Source organism: Colius striatus, chromosome 9 (assembly GCF_028858725.1).
Source record: "Colius striatus isolate bColStr4 chromosome 9, bColStr4.1.hap1, whole genome shotgun sequence".
NCBI lineage: Eukaryota > Metazoa > Chordata > Aves > Coliiformes > Coliidae > Colius > Colius striatus.
In genome coordinates this window covers 14,988,054-15,008,954 of record NC_084767.1, presented here as the reverse complement: position 1 = coordinate 15,008,954, position 20,901 = coordinate 14,988,054, and the positions used below count along the sequence as shown (strand labels likewise).

At 38.8% G+C, this 20,901-nt stretch overlaps 1 protein-coding gene across 1 annotated transcript; it reads right to left on the bottom strand.

Annotated features, from left to right (window-relative positions):
- Nucleotides 1-589: 589 nt before the first annotated feature.
- GFPT2 (glutamine-fructose-6-phosphate transaminase 2) lies at nt 590-18,459 on the bottom strand. The gene is made up of 19 exons (XM_062002342.1): nt 18,370-18,459; nt 13,444-13,551; nt 12,726-12,824; nt 11,927-12,052; nt 11,292-11,350; nt 10,649-10,783; nt 9,102-9,163; nt 7,495-7,574; nt 7,096-7,213; nt 6,252-6,415; nt 5,649-5,744; nt 5,446-5,543; nt 4,974-5,094; nt 4,502-4,659; nt 4,251-4,365; nt 3,515-3,642; nt 2,650-2,817; nt 2,063-2,224; nt 590-1,413 (listed from the first exon to the last, which is right to left on the bottom strand). Exons 1-19 carry the CDS (start codon nt 18,374-18,376, stop codon nt 1,369-1,371), a joined length of 2,049 nt encoding a protein of 682 aa, XP_061858326.1. The 5' UTR covers nt 18,377-18,459; the 3' UTR covers nt 590-1,368.
- Nucleotides 18,460-20,901: the final 2,442 nt, after the last annotated feature.

Below are 20,901 nucleotides of genomic sequence, written 5' to 3'. Positions count from 1 at the left end.
AGATACTATATGAAATGCAAGTTGATGGCAATTCTTTCTTGGCCAAGGAGCCAACTTTGAGACCATAAAGAGCATATGTAAAAATACAGACACAGCTTCTATTTGCACCTGCAGGATATTGCTTCCCACATTTATCTGCCTCATCAGAAGGTAACACACAAAGGTTTCATCAATAGCTCGTGTGAACTAGAGCAGAAATTACAATCAGAGGTTATGCTGCTGTGTCAGTATTATACTAGATATGTACCGATAAGTCACCAAATTAAATTCTCCTGTACTCATGTCCTTCAGAAAGGTGGCAATATGGAGCAAGGCACCCAAAACTGACACATTATTTTGAAATGCAACTGCTGAAAGAAGGGTGTGCCTATCTGCAAGATCTGTGTCATACAAAGAACTAACTGCAAAAACACATGAAACAACTCTGATACCAGGATTTAGGCAAAAGTGAGGGACAACAGAGTCTTGTATTAGCATACTGTGATGGTGTTCCCATGTTCAGACCTGAGATGAGGAGTCATCAAATTAAAAAAAAAAAACCAAAACCACACCACAAAACAAGAATTATATAATCTTTTAATTGCATTGTAATTTCATTGTACACTTCAAATAGAAATATCACTTGAAAGACATCCAGTTCCCTTATTTTGTTGCACTGTACACGTTATGCAAATAAGAGCTGGGGTGGCATACAAAACAAAATGTTGCTCTGGCTTTTCAAATAATTTGTTGAAAGAAGCAGAAATGTAAAACATAGCTGGGATTTTACAGCCACAGAAGAGCTTTGCAAATGACTGGTTAAATATGAAACAGATGCGAAGCAGAGAAAGGAAGCTGGGGAGGAAAAGTACAACAAATTTCCAGTTTGAGGCTGAAGTAGAAAAAAACAAACCCTAACAACTGTACAAGTGTCAACATGCTCAGTATTTACATTCTGAGCATTATCAATGCTACAGATAAGCAATGTACTAAAAAAATAACTTAAAAAAAAGCTATACAATTGTAGTTATAAATACTATATCTTTAAAACTAATTAAGTAGTGTAGGCTAAAAAATGTTCACAGTTACTCTGAAGAGAGCTGTATATATATATTGCACAGTAGAAAAGTTCATTCAGTATACCATGTGTAAACAATTTTTATCTTTGGCAATTTCATGACTTAGAGGAGTAATTGCTGTGAGCAAAAGCACTGGGGTACAACAAGGCACATGAAAAGCTTTTAAAGCTGCAAGATAAATCCCTCTGACATTTTCCAGTTAGCACTGTCATTCTGTTTAGAAAAACGGGTGCCTATCAATTCAGAACAACACATTTCTACAAGTATAACTCAGGAGTCTGGTAACAAAAACATCAGCTGTTCTTGGTTGTTATTCTACAGTAACAGATTTGGCCAAATTTCTTGGAAAGTCCACCTAGAATGAAGAGACAGACTTTCAGTATGTGATAGAGTAATACTGACGTTCTGCATTTGACAGTTCATTTAGTGGGCTTTTTTTAAAGACTTCCCAATGAATTCTGCTATATTCTAGACACATTAACATACACAAGAGACTAGAGATCTGCAGATAATGACTCACTGTTGAATTCATTCTTGCTTCCAAAACCCTTCTAACACATACATATTTGTTTTGCGTAAGGTACCTTTCCAAATGAATCATTGTTATCAAACTGAGACACCTAGCCAGTGTCAAGACACTAAGCTGTACAAAACACAGAACTATCTTAGGTTAAAGTGCAGTATCACATTTGAAGATATAGCTCTCATATCTGCACTCAAATCAAACTCAGCAGGTGATCTTTATAATTTTTTAGAAGGATACCAATTAAAAAAATACAAAGCTCAAGAATTGGCACTGAAATGCCATCTCTACTACCATAGTCACTCTAAGCTCTGCTCACAGTCATCATAGTTCTTTGGGTGGCTGGACTAGATGATCTCTAAAGGTCCCTTCCAACCCCTACCATTCTATGATTCTTTGTTAGGTCTGCCATGTAACTGTGTCTCTCACTTCACACTTGTAGGAAGAAGTTCAGAACTGAACTGAATATGAAAGCACTTACATCATATCCTCTGAGAACAGCCAGGTGAAATGAAAGCAACTGGAGAGGAATAACACTCAAGATTCCTTGAAGGCAGTCAACTGTATGAGGCAGCTCAATGGTTTTGTAGGCAAATTTTGAGCTTTCTGTGTCTTCTTTAGAGCACAGAATGATTGGACGACCCTGAAAATAAAATTTTGCAGTGTTATGTACATAGTTGGCTTAGAACTGCTTTGAAATATTGGTTCACAGCATGCCTGCAGTATGTTTGAAGATGCTCAGGTAGCTAATAAAGACAATGCCAGTATTGAACATGGACTTTTGTCATTCACCATTTTGTCAGACTTGAATGTTTTTCACCCTGCAGAGTTTTAACATTATTCCATTTGTTTCAAACAACAACAAAAAAATCCCAGATTACCCATGTGCAATTATTTTTCACTAAATGTGAACCTGTAACGACAACCTACAATTCAGATATAGCATCTTATTTATAACTGAATTAGGAAAAAAAATTACCAATACATTCTTTTTCTGAGGCACAGTCAGCAGCAATATAACATGCATCATCTTCTTCCCTACATCATTGTATTAGATAAACATCTTACCTGTCGAGCAGTGACCTGTTGGAGAGCATTCTGGCACTTGGTGAAACAAGGATCCTTCATTATCACCATGATAACAGGCATTTGTTTATCTATAAGGGCTAATGGCCCATGTTTCAGCTCACCAGCCAGGATACCTTCAGAGTGCATATACGTGATTTCTTTTATTTTCTAAAAACAACCAAAAAAAAAGCAAGTGCCATCAAGTTACTAATAAATCAGATGCAAAATAAAACCCACAAGAAGCAAAACACCAAGGCTGTACATCTGCCACTTAAATACAGACATATGGTATCAAGTTGGTACTTTCAAAGATCAGTGAATAGTGAAAACAGACAGGCTTGTCTGCGGGGATTTCTAGCAGGCTGCTGGTAGAAGCAGAGCTCGCCTGTGTACGTGCATTTACAAATAAAGAAAAATCAACAGGAGTTTTCAGAACAGAACACTCAGTACAGCCTTGGCTAATGCAGTCTACCTTTAACATTTCAAATTTCTGTGAGAGAAGGATATGCATCCATTCCACCAGAATGTTCGTAAAATAATTTGAGTCGCCTGCATGAGCATCTCGTCTGAACGTCAGCACATTTTGTTTTTTTGATGTTACTTTAAAGTGGGTCATTTTAAACTGGTGTGGCGAGGTGGTTTTCTATAGGCTTATTAAACACTGTATTTATCATGTGAAAAAGCCCAAGAAATTGATACTTCATCCAGGTTCACCTCATCTAAGTGTTCAATCCAACAAGACTAGATGCTCTTAGGTTTTACTGCAGCAAAATTAAGTTGTAGTGAAATATTAGAAACAAGCAATACTGCAAAAGCCACAAAAGCTCATTTAAAATAACATCCAACAACACTGAGCGGTTCCTACCAGAGCTCCTTCCAGACAAGTGGCATAATTATAACCACGACCCATAACCAGCAGAGATCTCTGTTTATACAGTTCAAGAGCCAGATCATGTATCTTCTCATCCAAGGACAAGACTTCTTTAATCATCTCTATAGATGGAACCAAAGCACATATTAAAATCTTTTTTAATAGGAATAAATAGTTTGCTTGTAGTAGGATGTTCTACTGGTCTATAAGAACAAGTATACTTAATAGAATTCAACCCTTAATTCTTCTTCATCTTTGACTGCATCTCAAGGATATTTTCTCCAGCCTTTAAGTAACACATGTAAAACAACTCTTGGTTTCAGCACTGCTCACACATCCCATGTGTATCTCTAAAAGGAAGTTGTGAACATCCATTTTAAAGTCACCATAAATTATTTTCTTTTTATCTATCTTGATTTAAGGTGAAAGGCTTTAAAAATTTCAAATCCTAAATTTAGGAGAGCAAGTAATGTTTCCCACAAAAAACCCTATCTTATTGTAATTAGAAAACCAAATCCATGAAATATCTGCTTCCTGACACATTCCTTGGAGGGGCACTTGTAAAATTGGCAATTAGTACAGAAACTAATAGTCCATTTTTGTCATATTATCTACCTTTCAGGAGGAGAGAGAGAGTGAAACTTAAATGAGAATCACTCCTGAGTAGTATTTTATATTGCTCATTAAACAACACTCCCTGTTCCTCCTCAAACTCAAAATATCAATATACCTGGCAATGATTTTAGTCCACTAATGATTTCCTGTCTCCTTTTCTGCAGAGAAATTCTGTCTTCAGACATCATTAGGCCAAACATTACAAGAGACACAAACTGGCTGGTATAAGCCTGCAAACAAAACAAAACATTTAGCAGCTAAGTCCACAGAGAGTTGGTAGGATCTCAGTTTGAAGTGCTACAATTAAAATTTTAATTGTATTTCACAGGGCTGAAGTATGAAAGTCAAACACTGAACAGCAATTACCTTTGTGCTTGCCACACCTATCTCGGGACCTGCATTAATATGTACACCACAGTCAGTCTCCCTGGATATTGAGCTGCCAACTGTGTTTGTGATGCCAACTGTTAGAGCACGACGTTCTTTACAGTACCTCAAGGCCATAAGTGTATCTGCAGTTTCACCTGGAAAACATTTACATCTTCACTTCTGTTTGACAGAAGATAGTAATGACTCATGAAAATCACAAAATTCTATACGTGATTGTTCAAAATAACTCTATCCACACTTACATACTACAAAATGTAACTGAACACAATCTTTCAGCTCTCACTCACCAGCTATATTTTGATCAAGTCTGAAAGAAACTTTAATTCAAGACAAATCTGTCCCAAGAGTCATTATCCTCCTTTGCAATATGCAGAAATAAATAATTGTGGGGTTTTTTTTCCCCCTACAGTTTTCACTCAGCTGAAGATAAACAGTAAATGCAACTCACCTGACTGACTTATAAAAAAGCACACATCATCTCTGAACACAGGTGTGTTTCTGTCCAGGAAGTCACTAGCAAGTTCCACCATCACTGGTAATTCAGTCAACTCTTCCAATACTTGCCGAGTCTGTATTCAAGCAGCACACACAGTATTTGTTATTGCCACCCACAAAAGTCTTGACATCCAAAGACATCCCAAGAGTCAGAGATAGTCTAAATGGTTTCTTTACCAAAATTGATAATTACAGCTCACCAGAGCTTTAAAAATCAAGGTGAAAACGGGAATTTATAACATGGTAGGTAACAGCACTGGAGCATTAACAAAGAATGGGCCACCAAAGTAAACCTAAATAAAGGAGCAAGACTCCTCAATGAAAGGCAAAGTTTGATATATAGAAGAAAAAGTAGATGGAGAGCTGGTGTCTAAAATCACAGCAACTAGGAGTTAAATATACATTTCAGATAAGGCTGAACATACAGCTACTGCAGCATGGTAACTGGTCCCACAGCCAATAATGATCAGTCTCCGGCATCTTCTGATTTCTTTCAGATGATCCTTCAGCCCCCCCAGCAGAACTGTAAGTAAACAAACGAGCATTTATTAATGGTGTGTTTTATTTTGCTAGTTAGCATGTTCATAATTGGCAGCTTTGAGCAGGCGTTCAAGCTGCACTGGGTTACCTGTGCTGTTCTCAAAATTCACTCTGCCTCTCATTGTATTGACGACTGATTCTGGTTGCTCAAAAATTTCCTTTTGCATGAATGCACTGAAGTTACCTGTTTAGAAAAACATTACATCATAATGCTTACATTTGCTAAGTCTATCACAGTTAAAAAGTGATAACTTACGGTAGCAAGCTAATTTTAATTGACTGTGTTAGCTTAAACAAAAGCTGAGGAATTAGCAAAAAGAAAAGGGCGATTGGTAGTTTGTTCTATTTGGTTGTTTTAATTTCACAACACTGGCAAAGTAAATGAAATTCCTTTCAGTTCTTAGTTTACAATCAAATTTTGCCAACAACTACATGTTAAGATTAGCTATATTTTCAATAAATATTGAGATGAACAGAAGCATCCAGGATTTTTCCAAGGCTAAAAACGGGTAGGGTCCCATACCACCCATCTTCCCCTGTTCTTAAGAGTTTTGAACTGTCAGCTCCTCATAAAATTGTCCTAGATATCAGGTCATTTTCACAATAAACTAGCAGCTTTCTGCCTTATCTACTGCACAGTCAGTAACTAACCATTCTTTGATGATCCTAATTTACAAACATTTCAACCCACCCTTCATGATTTGCTGCAATTCCATCTGCAAAGTTTGGATGGCCCGGGAAGGATCATCACTCGCTGAACGCTTGAGACGGTGAATTGAAAGCTTCCCATCAGTTACTGCTGCAATGTCATCATCTTCTAAGAAAATTACTCTGTTGGTGTGCTCAATGATAGCACTACAAAAAAAAGAAGCAAGACAAACCTGACATGTCTGTAAGAGCTAGTAGCAGCACTCCTCAAAGCAATTAAATATGCCACACAGTACTTCCAGGCCCCCTTCTAGCTTCCTTTTGGCTATAACTCCTATAGAGCCATTTTAAAGGAAATGGCTCCATCTGCTGCTTCTCCTGCACTGTCACAGGAACCTGGAGAAGGATGCATCAGCAAGTTCCTGCTGCTCTGCTCTTCCTTCAGTGTCCCTGATGGACCCCAAAGGTCCTTATCTTCTTTCTCAGATAAATGTGTCCCTGATGCCCAGGTTCCTTCTATGTCCAGAACCACACCACTATTTGGTTGTCTAACAGCTGGATTAAACCACCAAAACCCAGACTAATCTATAGTCAGACCCAAATACTTGGCTGATAGTGTCTATTTGTACCTGTTATATCCTACAATGGATGTAATTTACATAGATCTTAGCAGCTGGCAGATATTGCACTTGTTTGCAGTTCAAATGCTGATGTCAAACTCACATTTTTCAAGTACCTTAGCCTGGGGGCTTTATGAAGTTACCTGGACTAGAATCTGTTGTCTCAGAAAACAATTGTACAGCAGCAAGGCAGCATAAAGATTTCCAGAACTATATCACTTCTAACAAAAAACAGTATTTTCAGAAGCATTTAAGTACTTTTATTACCTTGCATCTGAAGCAAAGAAGAATTCTACTGCCTTGTCCCCAACAGCATGAAGGCAAGTAGAGCTGTCCAGTCTTTTCATTCGTGAATTGCAAATGTTCTTCACATTCTCAAGGTTGCCTGTTAAAGAAATTAGATACTTTAAATGTAAACCCAGATCTGTTCAATTTAGAAACTACAGACTATACAGGTTCAAAGTATCACAGTTGCACAAGTATTTTTAGAGAGATGGGACTTTCACATGAACTATACATTCAGTAGTATAAAAATGTAATATTCTCAGCTAAGAAGCTATTTGGGGCATCAGCTGGTAGATTTATAGTACAAAGACCAATTAACCTATTTTCTAATCACAATAATTTTAGTTCTTAAAAATAATGTAATTGGATTTATCAACTTACATGTTCTATATAAAACAGGTATCTGTTCAGTGGAGAGCTTGTATTTGCTTCTAACCCCAATGAGCAAAGGGCTTCCTCTCCTACAAAGGAAAAATGTGCAAGGTTATTAAGAGGAAAGTGCATACAAAGAAGCCAAACTTGAAAGACAATATCACATCTAGCTTCCTAAAGAAGATCCTCTTCAATATTTATCCTAAAGCCATTACATGGCAGAAGTTATATAAACTTTTCTTGTTTCTGTAAGATTTGCCAAATAATACTCTCTGAACAAGTGCCTTGGTGATTTGTTCCATGAACTACACCCAGGCAGAGAAAAAACATAGATGAACCAGCTGGGTTTTTTTCCAGTAATCATAAAATAGGCACCAATTTGAATACTGTTTTTAAACAAAGCTTACTCTGCCTCTGAAGCAAGCCAGCAATAAGCTTCAGTGCTCATAGTACTGTAACATTCTTCCACCCTTTAACCTTTTAAATTCAGAAATGTCAGCCATCACTACTGCACCTCTGAAACTGCAGAATATTAAGATCATTTTTTAATTATAGGGGTCAGGTGCCACACTGAAAAAGTTCTGGAACATCTCACTAGAATAAAAGAGTAATTTACCCTTCCCAACACCTCAGATTACAAGTTTAGCTTCTTCTCTTAATGCCCTCACTCCTAAAAACCCAAACGCAAACCACATATAGAACAGTTAATTTCAGAAGATGTTCTCTAATTAAAAGTGATGTTACAGCTGGCTTTTTCACAGTTTTAATATAGCCCTGTTGTAGACCACAGAAGCAATGGGCTTTTTGTTGTAACATAAAACAGTCTTTATTCCCACTGCTACTTCACTTGCCGCTTTCATATCTTTACATTTCCTGGAAGTTGTTTGCAGAGTCATAAAAAAAAGTAGAACTTACACAGAAAGAAACTCAGAAATGTGATGACAGCTGACACACTTAGTCTTTATCCATTTTAAAATTTATTTATTTATAAATATCTATAAAAATGAATGTATTTATAAAAATATACATTTCTAAATATTTATTTCTAAATATTTGTTTCTTTTCCCTCCCCTTTTTGATATAGGAGAACTGTTTCTACAGTTCTATTAAAAGTGTGATAACAGAAGAACCATTGAGCTTCTTTATTGACACACTGTAACAGATAAAAGGATAGACAAACTCTTTCTCATTGTCTATCCTCAAGGTGGGACCTTCTAAATTTGTCATTTGGATGATCTTGATCCAAAAGTGTATTTGCACAAAGCAAGAAGACATTATCTGATTATTTTTCATTACTGTCCACACCCTCAAAAAGTGAGTAGCCACAGTTAATATATTAAATAAAAATCAAGTTAAAGGCTATAGAGAATCAACACAAGCCTCTGGAAATTATGTGACTTGCCAGCAGTACAGCTCAAGTTATATTTAATAGCTAGTTGAAGTTCAGGAGAGCTTTCCAAAGATTCCATTAGTGCAGTTATCTACCTTCTGAGTTTTGGTTAATAAAGCACTTTAAACAACAGTACTCTTCCCTCTCCCACCCTGCCCCCCAAGAGATATTAGCCTCTTTGTAACCTTAAAACAAGCATAAATTTTGTATACAATGGACTTCTAACCTGGTAGCAACAGCTTCACCTGGGTAATGGATGCTCTTGAAAACCAATGCAAAAGCACCTTCCTGGAAACCAAGCAAACAGGAGAAAAAAAATCAAGCAACTTATCTCAATTACTTGCATATCATTGAACTGGGGCCCCTCTTCCTGAGAAGTCTGTGAAGGAAAGCTCTTTACTATCAGGAATCTCTTCCTGGAGGGCAGACTGGACCTTTAAAGGAATTGGTCAGGGAGTAGAACAAGCCAATTTGCACGTAACAGCACAACAGCTGAAAGATGAGGAAGTGAGCACTTGGCCTCTCTTTAAAACTAAAAGCAGTATTTTCTAATGCAACACGTAAGAAAATCTCCAACATGTTATAGTCCGCATGAAGTCTGTTAGATGTTTACTTTTAGTAAGAACGTGCATGTAGCTGCATTTTAACGTACATTTTCAGACAAGATTTTGGAGTTACTACTTCTAATTTAAGCAGGAAATTCTGACTAATGTTATTTTAAAAAACCCAAAAGCAAAAATATCCATCAAAAACTCCCTAAAAATCCACAATGCAAGAACAAAAATGGCAACACACAATAAATCACTGTAATATTAGCACAGCTTGTAAACTTGGAGTGTTTGAAGCACACAAGCAAAAGTCCTCCTGCCTTGCAAACAGAAGAGACATGGTAACATCTGATTCCCTCCAGTGACTCCAGTCAGACTACTCTGCTCTTGCACTGCAGTCAAGTCAAGTCACCTTCCCTCTCCTCAACTAGGTGGCTGCACCACTAGTCCCTCTTGATCCATACAGGTCTTTACTGGCATGTTTGCCAGCTCTGCCCTTGGGGAAACCTACAGTGCTGCTTTAGAGAGAGACAGGGAGGTGAAAAGAGTGTCAGAAACTGCAGGAAGGGGAGGGAAAACATCTGCCCAGAGACTGGGGGAGGAAACAAAGCAAGCTTTCTCCAAGTTTGCAATGCATCTATCACAGTTTAAGTTTTCACATACTAACTAACAGTAGATTCCCACTTCACAGCTTGGAAGCCAGCTATGCCATGAATCAGTACAGCTTGTTAGATCCATTTCCAAATATGGGAGCCAAGGCATATTATTAGACAAACCTGAATTACAGCAGTGTTTTAACATGATCAGAATAGCTTTTAAGAACACATTGCCCTTTATAAGAGATTTCAGCTCCCAAAGGCTCCTATTTATTTTTTTAATTGAGATGCCTCATTAAAAGACTGATAACCTCTTCCTAAAAACAAAATTAAACAAACAAATCAACCTCCACAAAACAAAAAACCCAAACCACTAGCAAACAAACAACTAAATAACCCCCCACATTGCTAATACAATTTAAAGATTTACCATTGAAAAGCCTTTGAAGTTTCCTAAACTTTAATCTTATTTCCTGATCTATTAAGCACTGTTTAGAGGTCAAAAAGCATTATTTGCTGCACCTTCTAAGGAGTCCTACAGAGGATCTAAATGCAGAAATGCAGAGTACTAAGGAGCCCCACAAATAGCTTCCACCACATCACAGGAAAAAAAGGAACTTCCCACTTACCAACTGTTGAATAACTCTTTCTACCAAGGCTGAAAAACTGGTGTCCTCACTCTCTCTGTTGTCATACATGTATTTGATCAATTTGGGGATTGTTTCCGTATCTGTTTCAGATTCAAATTCATAACCTTTGCTCTCCTGAAATATTACATAGAAGAGTGAAAAGTATTTTCATCCTCAGGCAAGAAATACTGAAGAGACTCTCAGCTGCCTCCCACCAGAAACTGCACAGCAGGACAGGCTGCTTGAAGCACTACGTTGGACTAGTGGATATATATCACTATAGACAAAATATAAAGACTTATCCTGACACAGCTGCTCTTTTGGAAATATTGTAATAAAACACATTGTAAGACTTGTTTAGCATCTGTCAAGGAAGAAGAGACAAGAGAGAGCCCACTCCATGCATCCTCTCAAAGAATTTGAGTGCAAATTGCTACTCTAAAGTACTCTGCACTTAGTATTACAAGAACATATTGCACTTCACCAGTTCCCAAGTAACTTTATTAGGCAGACTCCTTCACAGTACTATTTTGTAGACAATATTAAGAAACTTGAATTGAGATTCCAACAGTCATGAAAGATCTGATGGTGGTTGGTAGAGCATTTACTTTCTAGTTTTAGAATCAAGTTGTCACAGACTCACCAGAAATTTTCTCAGGTCCTTGTAATTTGTGATGATTCCATTATGGATAACAACAAATTCTAAAAGGAAAAAAATATATATTCCTCAGTAATGAAAAATTAAGATATTTATCTCAGAATACAAAAATTAGAGGGGAAAAAGCTTAGAAGTACACTAGAAACTAGGCTTCAGACCTACCATTTATCATTACATGGACAACAGAAAGTAGAAGCTTACAAATTCTGAAAGCGTGTAAAGGTTGCTCCAAATCAATAAGAGAGTTTTAAACTACACCCAGTAACGTAGCACCAAGCCATCTCAAGTAAAAAATAGTATGAAATCATCCTTCTGCAGACCAGATAATATTGATACATTTACATTTTCAGAGTCTTAAAACAAGAATGTTGTACTTTGACTAACTTGCATCAATTTTGAGAGAATAGATCTCATTACTGTTTTACAATGTCACTTTTACCTCGGAAGAGGTTTTTTATTGCAAAAGTGCCTAACCTAAAGGAATTAACAGAATGGCAACAGCTTAGCCCTAGCACACAAAATAAATACCATAACACTAGTATGAACAGAGAACTTAGGTACTATGTGGATTGAACTACTTCAAATTCATACAGTTGCAGAGTGCTACAGAGATTACATACCATTCCTTTTGTCTGATCTCTGAGGGTGACTGTTTATTGCACTTGGTACTCCATGGGTTGCCCAGCGAGTATGAGCAATTCCAAAATGGGTTTCAAAATCTGCTTTTGAATCCAGGTCATCTTGTTCTATACACAAGAAATATTTAAAATTGAGTCTCTCTCTCTCTCTTTTTCACACACAACTAGTAAAACACTAAGAGAATTCCTACAGGCAAAAATCCTACAGTTATCTTATGGCTTTCTTTTAAACTGTTTACTTTCTTGACATTACACTCCAGATAGTTCAAGCTACTGTGGTTAAAACTTTGTTTGCCAAGAGTTGAGTATTTTCAGCCAATACTAAGGCTAGGGTAACAGACCACATTACTACAAATTATAATGGAAATGTATTAAAGCAGAACTTCAGTTCTTCACAGATGGAAACACTGCATAAAGCAGATTGTGATGACAGTCAATTGCTGAAACGGTCATAAATTCTGCCCAAGTCTGTGCTTTGATGTTTCAGCTACCAAGTACAGAAAGCATGCGAGTAAAACACCAAGGGAGCCCAAGTCTTGAACAAAGAAGCACCCAAAATAGGACAGAGTAGAATAATAATTTCACAGCACTATACCTAAAGATCAGCTTTCCTTTCAAGTGTAGGTTTAGGAGGCACAAGCAATTTAACTGCCATTGGATTATGCAGCACATTTTTGGTATAAAAATCATAACAGTAATTTCATGGTCTCACTTTTTGCTGAGATGCAGATGATATCTAACTAGGAGGCCAAAGTAAAGGGTTAATTTTTAAGACACTTACTGTACAACTCTTCTTCCAGGGCTTTTACTTTTCCTCTTTTCTTAACTAGTTTGATGAACCTTTCTTTATCTTCATTATTATTGCCATCAATTGCCACTCCTACAGTATAGACACAGTCACAAGTGTTATTTAAAGCGTGAAATACACTGAGTGAAAATAAGGATGAGAAAATAGAGGCAAGTACACGTTAATGAAACAAGTAATTTTTAAATTATCCTTCCAAAGAACATACTTGAAGTCTGTTGCTAGACTTATGAATCTAAAAATCAAGCTAGATGAAACCCATATCCACTGTATAGATGTAAATGAGTCATCTAAAATTTTGCTTGAGGACAGAGTGATACACTTTGCCTGAAATAGGCCAACTCAAATTTAAAAACAAGTTTAATCTTCCTCATCCTTTCACTGGGACTCACATGCACAAAAAAGGCTGAGGTACAAACTATATGACCCAGTATGGAGGTCTTCCTCCTCACTCCTTGTTTGCTTTGCTTATCTGTACTAAACCTCAACCACCATGGTGATTAGAGAGCTGAACACCCAATTTAAAGTCCTGAGGAAAGTTGAAAAACCTACAAGAAGCAGGGTAATTAGTTCTGATCTTTTAACATGCAGGATAAAAAGAGAAAAATCCAACACACAGAAGTTGAATGTACCCAAAAAGTCAACTAAGTAGCAATTGGTTGCAAAAATGAATTTATTGAGTCAGTTCACATACCTGCAGAGTCATATCCTCTGTATTCCAATCTCTGTAATCCTTTTATCAGGGTTCCAAATATTTCCTTTCGAGTACGAGGGACTCTGTAGTTTAGATAAGCAAAAATTCCTGTTGAAACAGAAAAGGGGAAGGGGGAGAAAAAGAAGCAAAGATTTTTTTTTAGAGTTCAGTTTAAAACTCTTTGTAACTTGCATCACAGAAAGGCCCTAGGGCAACCCAACCTCCTATTTAGCAGAATTTTTCTTACCGATTTTTTAAATGGCAAGAGCTCAAAAACAATAAAGTACTCGGGACCTTCATTTTCACCATATCACCGCATACACTTTCCTGGCCAGTTTCGCTCTCCTCATATTACCCACCAAGAGTTAAACCCTTGAGAGAGCTTAAAAAAATTTCAACTTTGCATGAAAACCACAGCTGAAAATGGGAACATTGTGATCTATTTCATATCCAGACATTCAAAGAAGGAATATATTCACCAGTACTAACACAAGACTTTTGTAATCAAAGTCATGGCTTAAATACCCATGGGTAGGTACTAGGCACAACATCTATTTCTGAAAGGCTCCAGCTTAATCCTGTAGACAACAGTCACTTCAGCAGGAAGGGAATAGAGAAGAAAGCATAAAGAAAGGGCAGAAGTCAAAAGGATAGGACAACAAAGTAAAGAAATAGATACAAAAAACAGGGTCACCAAAAAAAACAAGCTATGCTGCCTCAACACAATGCTGCCTGCCAAACACAACTCAGAGACATAAGATCCGTTTGTTTGCCCTGTGTTACTCAGTTCAGCTCTTACAGAGGCATCATAAGGAAAGACGTGAACTCACTCCTTGTCTACACGGGAAACAGAGCCTGGAAGAGTCTGCAAGCCTGATCCCTCTTCTCTTAAACAGACCAGTCATCAAATAAGAAGTGGATGTTGGTTCCTCCTCCAGTTCACCCCCACATAATTTTGGGGGGTGGCAAAGTACACAAGCATTTTTTCATTTGAAGGAGTTCAGGGAATTTTGGGGTTTTTTTAATCTTTAGAAAAAGTGTAATAAAAAAACATTACCCGCAAAAGGAAATACAACCATAGTCTCTGCCTACTGCTCTTCCTGGGACCTCTATCCTCTATAAGGATAGATCAGGCTTTTTTACTAACTCTTGCAAATTTACATCCCAATAAAACAGAAACATCTAATTTCACTGTTTCAACCATTTCTCCAAACAAGTCAGGACTGGAGGCTATGGTTAGCAAAAAACAGACTTTAAGAGCTCAACAGATAAGCAGCTCAGAGAAGCAAGTGTTTTAAATAGAGAAAGCCTTTGTTTGAAATTTAACACCCTCTTCCCCTTCAATTAAAGGCTTTTGAACTGTAAATGGGTGTAGTGAAGAAGCTGTTACAATGATACACCAATAAATCTCCCTTATAAATATTGTTGTGAATTCAGTTACTCCACTGGTTTGAAGCCATTAATACTGTTGATTTGACAGTGAGACTAAGAGACTATTACATTGGTCCCCGAATTTATATTGGGAGGATTAAAGGGTGGAAAATGCTTTTCTGCTGCAGAAGTGAGATTTATGAGGAGCCCGGCCTAATTATTTCTAGAGCATCCAACATTAACTGAGATGTTAAGACAATAGTTGCGTTTAAAGAGGTATTTGGGAATTTGAACAGATAAATACTGTTCTTCATGGACACTTTGAAAAATAATGCCTCCAGTTATATATAGTCACTTTAGACTGAGAGCTTCTTGATAATTTTTCCAGACAGATATTTACCGTTCTCTGGCACTAACCACGAACCTCAAGAGCAGCATTCTTCAACTTCTTCTACACAAATTTCTCAACATCATTCCAAAACATTGCTACACACCTCACTTGAGATCCAGCTCTACTTTCTAGTCCAGATTTCACAATGCTTTTCAGATGCATCAGCCTTGCATGTTCCATGTGGCATCTTTAACTACACAGAGCTCCAGGAAGAACCTTCCTTTGGGACTGACCTTACAATGCTACTAGTGTGCTGCAATTGTTAAAAAGATCCTTGTTTCCAGGGAACTGTAGCTGTTCTTCCACACACATGAATTAGAAGACCCAGAAGTCACCAGAGGCCATTTACAATGAATGCAATAGCTGGATCCTGACTTCAAGGAATATTTTATAAACCCTTTCAGTTAAAGGAAATAAATCTTACTCTCAGCACTGTTTCTCTAATTCTTTTCTGTTTTTACACATGTGCCTTTTTTCTTCCCTACCCAGTCATCATTCCGGCTACATTTAAAGCATGTTGCTTAACTCATGTAGAAACAACTTTCGATAAAGACTTTGTGTAGCTTAACGCCTTCTGGAAGCAGAACAGTATGACTGAACCTTACTTGAATCATACTCTTGATAAGACTTTTGTGATAACTCACAAGTTACTTTATAATGGCCTCTCCAAGCTAATAGATGACATTTCCAGAGCTTGTATCTCTTCTCCCCCATGAACTTTCAAGCACTCTCTAAGCTAATGCAATACTTAAGTGACATTTATTAGTCAGCATAACATACACAAAGACCTCAAGTCATACATACAATCACAGAATCCAAAGAAAGCATTTAGAAGTGTTTTACTTAGCATTACTCCTTTGATCTGAATGCTAAATCTAGTTTATAACTATCCACAATCACCGAGTTTGCATAGAAGCATAGACTCGGTCAATCACATATGACTTGCCTTTAGAATCAAAAAGCAGAAACAGAGGGTGTTAAAACACTACTAAAACCAGCCTTAATCAGGTGCAGACACTGAAAGCGACGCACTTCCTTCACATCCATATCACGACATTAGAGTGTTCCCTTTCATGAATGGAAGTAAAGCATCAAGGAGAAAAGACCACTGAGGTTTGTTTTGGGTTGTTTTGGGGATTTTATTTTTTTGGTGAGAAAAATCCACAAGAACCCTTGCAATTGCAAGATTTCACCAAAATCAAGAAGGGGGCAGCCTACACTTGAGGTTTGAATTTTATTTTATTTCCTTTTTTTTAAATAAAAGGATGCCTCTGTTGGGATAAGAACACCATTGATGCCAGAAACTTAGCTCTGGTAAAATTCTCAGTTTCATACACTTACAAAACTAATTTTGATTTAAAATAGGTAAATCGTCAGTTTAAGAGCATCTTACCTGTTTCTTAAACCCTGCATACTTTTGCTTTTCTGTGTTCTTACATGTGAGTGTGACAAAATCTTAACTCTGTTTCCTAAAGAACACGTTTATAGCAATATTTAATGACCTATGTATTTTCAAAACAGAAAAAAAAAGTGGTTTAAATCTTTATTTGCTACCCAAAGTCAGAGAAAACACAACAGGACATATTTTCAACACTTAAACCTGGAAAGATAGACAAAAATAATAATTAAAGAAAAAGTCACTTAGAACCTCTTGGTTTCAATCTTCAAGAACTCCTGTACTTCCTAGAGCAGATCAGCACAGCAAGGAAGAGATGGGATATTATTCTTGACCAAAAAAAAGTCACAAAGTCTCCGAATGTGGATGGGAAGAAAACTAGCACTACTCTCACTGCACGTCATGAAATGCTTCTCTCTTTGCCATTTCTTAGAGTCTGTTACTCCACCTCAAGCTAGATGCTTTACCACATTCACCTAACAGTGTTAACAACCTCGTTTCCCAATCGATATACAACCCAGATATGCTAAGTTTATTATATTATCATTACACATCTCACTGCTTAGTGCTTGCCACCAATACCTTTGGTCTGCTCAGCACTGAGCCAAGTCTCACACCCAAAGGGTTTTGTTTAGAAGATACAGAGTCTCATTGATAGTGACCCGAGAGTCACGTAAGAGGTCAAACAACATCACCTCGTGTTTTCATTCAAGTGAAAGAGCTTACTGGACTCCTTGCTCTTTCTGAGGTTACTATTAAAGAGAATGTGGAGGCAGGGAAAAGACATGTAGCTCAGTAAGTACATTTTTGGGAGCAGTAACTCAACTCATTTCAGTCCAAGTCTCACAAAAGAGGCTTTGTTCATAGTGGCCAAGAAGTACAAGCACAGGTTTTTTTACTTCAAGCAAAAGTATCCTTCCAGACCCTAGAGGAGGCTTCAGTGAAGGGATAGGTAAAGTTTCACTAAAATTTCCTTCATAACTAAAACACGTTTCATTATCAGCTTCTGAACCCGCACTTTGATTTTAGTCTGATCCAAAGCATATCTAAGCACTTGCTTACACGATGTAGGCATTACCTTCGCCATCTCATCTTTATTAGATAAAGGAAGGTGAATAAACTCACATCAGCTAAGAACTGAGTTGTTCACAGCCTTTGTTTGAAAAACAACAAACTCTTCCTATCGCTGCCACTGGAAAGATCCCTGGTCCTGGATGCGGAAAGGCAGAGCCAAGCACCTCAAGCCGCCCGTGCATTAGCCAGAGCCGCGGTGCACCGAGGCAGCCGGACCAGGAGGAGCGAAGGTCCACAACTCATCCGAGAACCCCCCCAGCAGCCGGGCAGTACGAACAGGACAGTTTTCCATTAAAAAGCAGAGGCAAGTCAAGGGCGCAAAGGACACAGAGAGGCGAGGATGTGGGGAACGGCAAGAGTCTCTTTTCCTCGGGAGACAGGGGCGGACGGAGGAGCTTTACCTTTACCCGCCGTCACCGCAGAAGCCGGTCATTCTCCCTTCCCACCCCCACAAAATGGATGAAACGGGGCCGATCCCAAATGAAACCGCTGTCACCAAGGGGACAAAGCAGTCCCTATTCGTCCCGCACTCCGGTAGCGGCGGCGGCTGGCCCCGGGCACAGCCCTCTTTGCCCGCAGGCACCTCGCTCCTACCAGCGGCCCCCGGCCCCGTCCCACCCGGGAGGCGAAGGGCTGCAGCGGGCCGGGCTGCCCAGAGCCCCCGACGGCCGGCAGCAGCGGCCCCGTCACTCACCGCACATGGTGGCACTTCACGGCCCTTCCCACTGACAGGAACCGCAGATCCCTCCCGACGGCCTCACTCACGGACTGCAGCCTCCCCTGCCGCCCCGGTTCTTATAGCGTGGCCGTGCCGGCCCCTGCCTCCCTGCTCATTGGCCGGCGAGCAGGCGCTGGGGCCGCTCGCCCGGGGCCGAGCCCCGCCGCAGAGGCGGCCCGCGGGCGGTGTGCGCCCTGGCCCTGCCCCTGGCCCTGCCCCGCCCCGGCGGCCGCGCACGCCTGCCCAGCCCGACCTTTCCGGGGCCGTCGAGGGAGTCCGCCGGGTGCACTCACGGAGCCTCATCCAAGCAAGGGGAATGGTGACTTTTAACGCGAGTGTCTTGCAGCATGCTTGGACTGCGAGCACTCACAGAGGTAGATCACGCCACTCTTTGATCAAATATACTTTCTTAAAAAAACAGAGTTTTGTGATGATTTAGCCTGCTCAGAATTTCTACTTCCCTATTTAAAAGTATCATAGTATTTCATAGAGATGATCTTACTTATATATAGATTTATTGAAGCTAACGTGCAAGGTGTCCTATTTAAGCTGTAACTTGAGGGCTCATTCTTGTATTGCATTCCTATTTGTAGGTCATTTTTTACAGTAAATAGTATTTCCTTCAAACTTTGCCACGTTTATTCTTGTTGGAGAGGGTTGAACCTCTCCATCCATCTCTGTTGAAGGACAGAGATTGGAAGATTGACATTTCAACTACAATAAACCTTTTTTTTTGGTAAATTTTTCTGCCACTCTTGAGAAATGTCTCCATTTTAAGGCAGAAATCTAAATTTAACATGTTTTCAAGTCATAATATTGAGTAAAACTGTTAGAAATTGTGCTTGAAATTAACTTAAGGAATAAAATAAATTTTTAAGAAGGAATAAAGTTTATAGGAAATACAAAATTTATAAGAAGGAATAAATTAATATTGTGTACTGCCTGTGTGAAGCAGCTATACACACCGGGCTCCATAGAAACAGCTTTGTTTTCCTTCCCCCTTTTCCCCAGAATAAGACTAAATAGGCCCATGATTTGTCACCATTGCAGTCTCAGCTTTGTCACAGACCTGCCATGTGACGTTAGGCAAGTCATTTCGACGTTCCATTCCAGCTTGTCCTGTCTGTTTAGGTTACTTTCCCCCTTGTCCTGTGAAGCAACCTCTGATCTTGTTTCCCCCAGTCCAGCTCAAGCAAAGGGAGAGGGTCCTAATCTCAGCTGTGCATATTAAGCAGCAAATTAATATACAAGAAAGATGAAGTGTTTTTTAGTCCCTTTGCAACACACATTTTAACTAAGGAGTGGTGCAGATAGTAGGAAAGATGCACCATTTTTTTAACATCACTGCAATGCTAATTGTCCAAGATCACGAGTCAGAGCCCAAAATCTCACTCATGCAAGACATGTTTCCATGTGACATTCCCAATGGAGAAAATTAAACAAAAATGAGACTCAAATGCAAGTATGAACTGCATTAATTAGTGGTTAATGTGTCACTTTGATAATTATCAGTCAACACTTCCCAGGCTCCTCTGTCTGATGCCATTTAGTTTTTTCAGGACTTTTGGAAAGTGTTTTAAAGAATATACTAATTGTATTTACTGGCAGGTTTGTTTGGCTCGAAGGGACAGATTTTACAGCACCCAGATGAGATGGTCAAACTGATCTCATCTCGCCATAAAACTTTTTAAAGCCTAAGCGCCAAAATACATGGAAGTATCATCTACCACATTCAACACAATAAGGGTTTAGCAATTCTGCTGAACTCTGGAAAGTGCTCTTCTAAGGAAACCATTAAAAACAACCACAACAAAAGAGAGAGTTTTGACAAAGTTTGTAAATTGGAGGTTGTCATTTTCACACTACAAGAGACATTCAGCTGAGAAGGAAGAAGGAAATCAACTGCTACAACTTCCCACAAAAGTCTGAATGCAAATCTGAAGTGATGCACTTCAGTAGGCCAGCTATGTCTGTCTTTTTCCTGTCTTTGCACAAGTGATGAAAAATATAAGTAGGAAACAGTAAGGTACAGCATGGAGACTACTCTGTCACTGTTAGTGTTGGGTAACAAGGAAGTTGCCTGAGGCACCATTAGGCAAAGTCGAGGAGCAATGAAAATCATTCAGGATGTGCCTGGAAAGAAGAGGAGTTTATCCATAGTCTCTCTCTGTACCTAATGCAGACAGTAGTTCTTAACAGCATTTATGACCTGCCTGAAGAGCAGCCAGCAGCATTCTAAGCACAGATGTTTCAAACTGCATTTGCATATTGAAGAGATTCAGATGCAGATCTGTCTACCTTGTTCTTTTCCATCCTAGACACCAAAGGGGACTGAATTTCCTACTGAGGAGTTTCAGTAAATTCAGTTAGTAAATAAGGGCAGGAAGAAAATAGTAGTGGATGAAAACTGCTAAAGGAAGAACTGTGATAAATATCAATAAAAAATTGGGGGGAGCAGTTACACAATAGAACAGGCTGCAAAGGCGGCTTTATGGCCCTTTCACTGGT

Coding starts and splice junctions, on each gene's coding strand:
- GFPT2 (XM_062002342.1), bottom strand. Junction 5,745..6,251: donor ATTGCAGCAAATCATGAAGG/GTGGGTTGAAAT, acceptor TTTTCTAAACAG/GTAACTTCAGTGCATTCATG. Junction 2,225..2,649: donor AACAGGTCACTGCTCGACAG/GTAAGATGTTTA, acceptor TTTTATTTTCAG/GGTCGTCCAATCATTCTGTG.